Source organism: Sorex araneus, chromosome 1, assembly GCF_027595985.1.
Source record: "Sorex araneus isolate mSorAra2 chromosome 1, mSorAra2.pri, whole genome shotgun sequence".
Taxonomy (NCBI): Eukaryota; Metazoa; Chordata; class Mammalia; order Eulipotyphla; family Soricidae; genus Sorex; species Sorex araneus.
Window position 1 is genome coordinate 297,646,918 of NC_073302.1, and position 8,206 is coordinate 297,655,123.

At 65.2% G+C, this 8,206-nt stretch overlaps 1 protein-coding gene across 1 annotated transcript in view; it reads right to left on the reverse strand.

Annotated features, from left to right (window-relative positions):
* EFNB2 (ephrin B2) overlaps nucleotides 1–2,739 on the reverse strand; it is a 38,257-nt gene extending 35,518 nt beyond the window's left edge. The window contains exon 1 of the mRNA XM_055133753.1: nucleotides 2,192–2,739. Within this exon, the coding sequence (XP_054989728.1) occupies nucleotides 2,192–2,313 (122 nt within the window). The 5' untranslated portion in view covers nucleotides 2,314–2,739. The remainder of the gene's footprint in view (nucleotides 1–2,191) is intronic.
* Nucleotides 2,740–8,206: the final 5,467 nt, after the last annotated feature.

Below are 8,206 nucleotides of genomic sequence, written 5' to 3' on the forward strand. Positions count from 1 at the left end.
TGCCCGCTCCCCGCGTCCACCACCTGCTCGCAGCGCTGACCTCGTAGGAAGCAAATCTAATTACTGATGGCTGCTTCGCTACCAAGGAATGGGTCCCCAGTCGGCAGAACTGACGGAGCGGCAGTGCCCCTGGCCACCTTCCCTGCCCACACACCGGCTCCCACCCAAGTCCACCCTGGGCACGAAAGCGGCCAACTTGCAACAAGAAAGACGCCAGGTTTGGGCGCAGGGGGTCCTGTGGTTTGTAAATCCCACCTCCTGCTTGGAGAGGGCCCTGTGTCCTGTAGCTGGCCCGGCCGCCACTGCACACTTTGCTAAGCAGACCTTTCCCGAGACAAATTACCCGGTGCTGCAGGCCTGCCATTACTGGGGAGAATTTACAAAGAAACGCTCGTCTCCAGGCCCGGAGCGTGCGCGCGGGCGCGCCCCGCCGCCTCCCCCACGGGGGACCGCGCGCCCCACGCTGCGCCCCGCGCCGCGGCCTCCGGGGCCCTTTCGGGGGGGGGGGGGCTCGGAGGCCAAACCTCCAGGGGCGACACCCACCACTCCTTGGCTCCTTTGCTTTCCATCCCCCACCCCCTCTCCCCGTCAGTCCGGGTTCCTGAGCCCCTTCTGGGGGCCACGCGCGCACACCGGGTCGTGCAGAGGGCGCGGGCGCATCCCCGGGGCGCGGGGCTTGGAGATCCCCAGCCGCGTCTACACCGACATGCACCCCGGATCGCGGGGCGGGGAGGAAGCGGCCCCCCGAGGGCCGCGGCCGCACGGGGCGCGCGGGCGGCATCGCGCGTGGAAGGGCGACCCCTGCCTGCGGGCGCGGCACGGCGGCCCGGCCCGGCTCCCGGTTCCCGCGGCCCGGCTGGCCCAGGCCGGGGGCCCCGCGCCCGGCGCCCGTGCCCAGGTGCCCGGCGCCTGGCTTCCCCGGGACGCACCACCCCTGCCCGGGCCGCGCGGGTGGGTGGGGGGCGCGGGCGGCGCGGGGGGCGCGGAGGGCGGCGGCCGGGCGCAACTTTTCCCCGGCGGCAGGAGCGGGGCTGGCAAGTGCCCGCGGCCGAGCCTCGTTCCCAGCCGCGCCGCCTGGCACAGCCCCGGGGGCCGGGGGGCGGACGGGGGAGCGCGCCGGGGGTACCGAGTCCCGGGATTTGCAGCTTTCTTTTTTCCCCACTCTCCAAAGACCGGGTGCCGTTCTTTCGCGAAGACGCGGCTCCTGGATCCACACCCCCCTCCCCGCACCCCGCGTCTCTGGGTCCCGCGTCCACGTTCCCTTCGGCGGGACCCCGGCTAGGCCACGGATGTGGCTTCCGCGGGAAAGCGCGTCCGACATGCGCCGGGCCTCGGGGTGCCGGTTCCCGGGGTGGGTGGGGGGCCCGGGGGGCTTCCCCGGTGGGTGCGGCGCTTCTGCCGGCGCCCGAGGAGACGCCGGCGACGCGGCCCCGCGCGCAGAGGGCCGGTCCCGGCCCCGCAGACCGAAGGGTGCGTCCCCGGGCCAAGTCCCGGCTGCGCGCTGCGGGCGCCCCGGGAAAGTTCTCCGGACCTGGCCTTCCCCAGGCCGCCGGGTCTGACAATAGCCGGTCGGATCCCCGGGGCCCCCGAACCTGCCCGGGCGTCCCCCGCCCACCCCCGGGCGTGTGGGGTCCTTGGCACCGGGCGTACCCTTTGGCAGGAAGTGCCCCCGAAAATCCGCCCGCGCTCGGGGCCTCGGGTTTGGGGAAGCGGGGCAGACCCCCCGCCCGAGCCGAGCGCGCATCCCGGGAAGGCGGAGAGAGTTCGGGGTGCGCCCGAGGGACGCACGGGCTCCGGGGCGCGCGGGCCGCCGGCCTGCCCAGGTCCCCACCCGCGGGGCGCGCCCCCCACGGCCCGGCCCGGCCGCCTCTCCCCCTGCCCGGTCCGCGATCACATTCTCCAGCCCCGCACAGGAGCCGGGGGTCGGGTATCGCCACCCGACACCTTCCCGGCCGCGACACCCGAGCCGCCGCCGCCAACGCCGCCGCCAACGCCGCCGCCGCCCAGGGCTCGGCAGCTCCGGGAGCGGGTGGGGGGCGCCCCCGGGAGACAGGGCGGCGGGGACGGCGCGGGGGTCGCCTCCCCGGGAGCGGCGGCGGGAGGTCCGGGGCGCGCGGCGGCCCGAGCGAGCCTCCCTCCCGCCCGGACGGCGCGGCGGGGGCGCACGGGGGGCACCGCGGACGCCACTTACTTGGAGTTGGAGGAATTCCAATAGATGGGCTCTAAAACTATCGACCTGGAGATGGCAGTTCTGCACAAAACCATCAAGAGTCCCCAGCAGTACTTCCACACCGAGTCCCTCCTCGGAGCCATGGCCGAGCCGCGCCAGGCTCCGCGCGCTCCCGGCGGCACAGGGGACGGGGCGCGGGCCGGGGGGCCCCGATCCTCCGGGCGGGCGGGCGGACGCGGCGGCGGCGGCGGCTGCAGCTCCGACTCGCTCCAGCGGGGGCTTCTCAGGGCGCGGGGCGGGGGCGCCGCGCCGGACGCAGCGGGGACCGACGGCGGCTCCCGGGCGGCTCCAGGGTGCCGGGCGCGCCGCGCACTATAGATCCAGGGGGGCAGGCAGCGGCCCCGGCGCGCGGGCGCCGCGCGGGCGCGGATCCATGTCCCGGGGCTGCGGGGCGGGCGCGGGGCGGCGAGGGGCGCGGGCCGGGTCGTCGCGGGCCGCCGGGCCGCCGAGCCTTTGTGTGCGGGGAGGGCGCCGGGAGCGGCGGTGCGCGCGGGTCCCCGCCGAGGAGAGTCAGCGCGGCCGGCGCGCTGTCAGGCCGCTATAAACGCGGGGCCCCGCCCCGCCGCGCACCGCCCATTGGCCCGCCGCGCCGCCGCCGCGTGCCGGTTGGCCGCCCGGCCCGTCCGTCCGCCGCCCCCGCCCGGCATTGGGCGCCGCGAGGCGGGGCGCCGGCTGACAGGTGAGTCCCGCCCCCGGCCCGGCGGCGCGCGGGGGGAGCCGCGGGAGAGCGCGGCCGGCGCGCGGGCCCTGCGCGTGCCCCGCGCGCCCCCCGGGCTCGGGGTAGGGGGGCCCCCGCGGCCACCTGTGCCGGCGCCCCGCGGCGCGCCCCCCGCGCCCGCCCGGCGTCCTGGCCCGCCCGGGGCACCACGTCGAGGGCGCACGGAGCCCCGAGGGTCTCCCTGAGGGTCCCCCTAGACGAGGCGGCCCGAGCGCCCGGGCCCGCGCGGCCCCTCGCTGCCCCCCATGCCGGGGCTCCCCGGGGTGCGCGTCCCACCTGCTGGCTGGGCCGGATGTCATCCGCGCCCGGGACCGACACCCGGGCCGGGGGTCGCGGGGCAGCGAGGAGGAGGAGGAGGGAGCCCCGCGCGCGCCCGTCCGGGCAGGGCCCCCCCGCGCCGCCCGTCTCGGCGCCCCCCTGCGCCCCGCCAGCGCCGCCCGTGGGCCCGGGCCGTCCAGCGCGGCGTTCGCCCGCAGCCACGCTCGCGCCACCCCCAAGGTGACCGGGCGCCGGGGGGGGACGCGCCGCGGCCCGTGGGAGAGGCGCTGCCGGCGGCGCTCGGGATGGGGCCCGCCGGCTCGCCGCGCCTTGCACGGACCCACAGCGCCCACTAGCGACGGCGCGAGCCCCGCGCGCCCCAGCCGCGCGCCCCGGGGACGCTCCAGCCGCGCGCCCCGAGAGCGCGGGCGGCGCCGGGGCGCAGCCGCGAGGCCCTCGCAGGGAGGACGGGGACCAGCCCGGGGACCCCGCGCCGCGCCGGGGGAGCCCGCGAGCTCCCGACCGCGGGGCCCGGCGCCTCCAGCTCCCCGGCCGCGGCGCCTGCGCGTCCCGCGCGCTCCGGGACCCCGAGCCCGCCGCAGACGGGTGGAGAACGGCCGCGCGCGAGCGTCCCGGCGAGCGTCCCGGCTTCCCGGCGCCCCCCAGCCCCGCTCGCGGCCGGGCCGTTGCCTTTGCGGGGGGTCCGGGGGGCTCTTCGCGCGGCGCAGTGCTCGTCCCCACCCCGGCTGTTGGGGCGGGCGCCGCGCTCCTTCTCCCAGGGGGCTCTCCGAGAAGAGCGCGAGTTCCCCTCCCCGTTAATTGTTCCTTTTGGGTTTGTTTATTTGTTTTTTTAAAAAAAGTCCTCGGTCTTTAAGGAATGATTTTTTTTATCCCCCTTAAGACTCCAAGCCCGTGAGACCGCGAAAAGCAGGAAGGGGCCTCTGGCACGGGAAGAAAAAAATGGGTCGTTTTGGGAATCGGCGTTGGAACGTGGCGGGAAAGCCTTGGGTGGCTTGGAAAGTTGGTTTGACCGTCTTGGAAGAGACCGAGCACCCGGCACCTGCGCATCTTTCCGCGCCCGGCGAACTCCAGACTCTGCGGCTGGGTTGTGACCCCCGTAACTCCTACATCCGCAAGGGAAGGAGAGGAAACCGGGAACCGGCCCAAAATAACCCTGCCTTCCATTTTTAGCAACCCGGAGAGCCCCGCTTTCGCTCCGAGGGAGAGATGGAAATGGACGTTTTTTAAGTCGCTTCCCCGTGGAAGCGTGTTGAGCCCCCTGCGGTGTGGAGCGCGGGAGCGAGCACGCCTCGAAGCTTCCCAGACGCGGGGCGGGTGCAGAAGCCAAGGGTCCCACCGCTGCCGTTACTTTTGTGATCATCATCTTAAGTTATTGGGACCGACAATCGCCCGGACTATTGTGCCAGGCCAAAATAAACAAGTTGTGTGGATTTGCGCCAGGCGTTTTCCAGCCCCCGAAGAGGGGAGAGCCGAATCGCGTCGGTGGAACACCTGGCTGCAATTCGGGCTTCAGTTCCCAGCGGGACCGGAGAGCCGCCTTTACCCCGAGCATCTCACTTAACCAGGGCGTTCTCATGCCTGCGGATCACAAGGAGATGTTTCAATTACGCAGAAATTACTGCGACTGTTTCTAGAGTTAATAAGTTTCTAAGAGTCAAAAGAAATTTGGAGGGACCGTCAGTTTAAAAAAAAAAAAACTGGCAAGTAGAAACACGGATACATGCAATAAGGAATTAAATACAAAAAAAAAAATGGCTAACTTTTTCATTTGCTTGGGGAGGTCACTTTTCCCCAGGCGAATGTACGTATCTGTTAGGTTCCTGTCCCTGTGAATTCCCAAGCCGCCTTCAGTCTTTAGAATTGAAGGGATTCGAATTTTTAAATCCATTCCATGTGTAGTGCCCCAATTCCACGAGCTACTTCAAGACATCTAATAGTTTGAAAAGAGAAAAAGGGAAGGGAAGAGAAGAAACCACCTGCGCTGTGGAGGTGGCCGAATGGGCTGGGGCACGGGCTTCTCACGCAGGGGGTCCCTGGAGCCAGCTCCTGTGGCCAGTCCACTCCACACACGGGAACGGCCTGGGGAAGCAGGAGTCCCGCACACCGACCCAGCTTGGACGGTAATATTACGGACACTGAAATGCCGAAATGCTTGCCTGCATCAGGCGCGCCCTGTTCAAACTGCAGGCTCCACTCCCAGCAGTGCATGGATTCTTTCCTCGCAGTCACTGAACTTCAAAGGGCATCTTGTTCTGTGTGAGGTAAAGATCTTCCACGAGAATGAATTTTAAAAGCCCTTTCTTAGCCTCAGCTTTCTCAGATGCTCCGCTCCTGCCTTAACTGCTTGGTTGTAAAACTCCCCACTTTACACACTGAAACACTTGATTGTGGAAGCAAACTTACTACACTGAACCTTTGGTCACAGAGGAAAATTTCCCTCTGGGAAAGTTTGGTGACAATGCAAAGCTTAGGACAATCCATACCCTAGGGAACCAAAATGCCACCATTGTCCACTAGTCACTGAAACCAGTGATCGCTATCTAACCTTAGTGGAAAAGCCGCCACTGAGTCAGGGATCTCGCTTGGACTCCAGGCAGGAGATCTTCACGTCCTTTCGTGATCTTTGGAGCTGCATCGGGCACTCAGAATTAGATTACCGTGACGTAACAGCAGGTAACAGCCAGCAGTACTGTCGATTTTTATCACTAATATTTTAGCAGCGAAAGACCTCCAGAACCCAGCCACAGCCATGCTCAAGGCCCCTCTCCACACGTTTGGACGAGCCTCATGCATGAAGGAACCGGCAGAGGAACCCAGGTGTGTGTGGGACCCAGGGCCGAGATCTCCAAGGCTGCTCGGATAGGGACCGGGCCTCTTTCACCCAGATCCCCCATTTTCCAGTAGCTAGGCGGTCACACCCAGAAACTGCCCCCAGCGCCCTGTAATCCCATCAACGGCCAACATCTAGACTATAAAACCAAGCTCCTAGGAGCACGCGGCCGCATCACAGCCTAACACCTAACACCTGATAGCCTAGTTCCCTCTTGGAAAACCCTGGCAAGCAGCTAGAGTTTACTGCCCACACAAGGGAGCCTGGCAAGCTCCCCGTGGCATATTCATATGCCAAATACAGTAACAATAATGGGCTCATTTCCCTGGCCCTGAAGAGCCTCTAATGCGGCACTGTTGGGAAGAACGAGTAAAGAGAGGCTGCTAAAATCTCAGGGCTAGGATGAATGAATGGAGACGTTACTGGGGCTGCTCAAGCAAATCAATGATCAACGGGATGACAGTGATACAGTAATACAGTGATTTTAACCTGTATGAATAGATTTCTACTTAATGAACTCATGTATTTGTTAAAATTTACTGTAACAGATGTCACTGTCATCCCGTTGCTCATCGATTTGTTTGAGTGGGCACCAGTAACATGTCTCATTGAGAGACATTGTTACTGTTTTTGGCATATCCAATACACCACGGGTAGCTTGCCAGGCTCTGCCGTGCGGGCTCGATACTCACGGTAGCTTGCCGGGCTCTCCGAGAGGGGCGGAGGAATCGATCTCAGGTCGGCCGCGTGAAAGGCGAATGCCCAACTGCTGTGCTATCGCTCCAGCCCGTAACGGATGTATTGCTGGCAATCTCCCTTAACGAGTCCCTAAAACCATTTTTGCGGGGCTGGAGCAATAGTCCAGAGGGGAGGGTGCTTGCTTTGCTTTCAGCCAGCCCAGATTCAATCACTGGTATCCCATAGGGTCCCCCAGACACCTGCAGGACTAATTCCTGAATACAGAGCCAGAAGTAACCTCTGAGCATCTCCAGATGTAACCCAAAAAGCAAAAGAAATTAAAAATTCAAAGCCATTTTTGCTCCTCTATTCCACTTTATAAGGAAATTTAACAGTATTTAAAATGAACTAGTTAGGTATTCCTATTTTCCTTGTCACTTACTCAATGGTGAAAATCCAAGTAAACAAGGAGACACTCATCAAGAAAGAATTGACCCTAACAAACCAGGTTTCCCTCGTAGTTCATTCTTATCCAACTTAGAAAATGCTGTGTGCCCCGGGGCTGCTGGGGACCCTCGCATGGTCCGGAGTGGTCTTACTTCATACACAGGAAGACAGAGGGAACGAATGTATCGAAAGGCAGGACAGTTTTCAGTTTCCTGCCCCGCCTCGGGGCCCCAGGGGCGCTCTGGCAGTCATCTTTCCAAACCCCTTGTCCTGAGGTGGTCTCAACCTCTCCACTTGAATTGGTTGAGTGGCCCTCCGCCAACTGTGTGTCTAGGGGCAGAAGGTACACGAAGGGTCCCACAGCGCAACCTAAAGCACTTAAACCAGCACGGAGGAGTCACAGTTCGGAGAGGGTGAAGGATTAGCGAGTGCGGATATTCAAGACGACGCCACCAGGGGGTTCCTGTCTGAACGAAAGTCAGAGAATAAGCAACAGACACTGCAAGGAAGAGGTGTGGGAAGGGGCCTGGAGCAGCGGCAGGCGCCAACTTAGCTAGTGACAGCCCCGGCCTGTCCAACACTGCTTTGTCCTGCCAAAGGCCACTGAGTATTCGCAGCGTCACTGCCCAGCCACAGGGTACAGGAGCTGAGCTGTGGGTACCAGGGGCGATTCCACATGTCCGCCCCGACATCCCGCCCGCCGGCTTCCCTGTCCTCTGCTCCGGACTGGCCACAAGTCTCTGCCTCTGAGGGCCCCTCCTCTCTGCCGACCAACCCCAGGGTCTGCACGTGGACTCCTGGAAGAACAAGCAGTCTGAGAAAGAAGCCTGATCTGAGCAGCTTTGGGACCGGGTAGCTGGGCCCGGGGGTCACAGGGCAGGTAAGCCCTGACAACGGGGAAGAGGTGCTGCTGTCGGAGCGGCTCTGAGGAAACGTGGGCGAAGAGGCCGAGGGAGGATGCCCCGAATATAAAGCGAGCAGAAGCTGGAGATGAGGCGCGGAACGCTGAGAGTCCAGTGGCCAC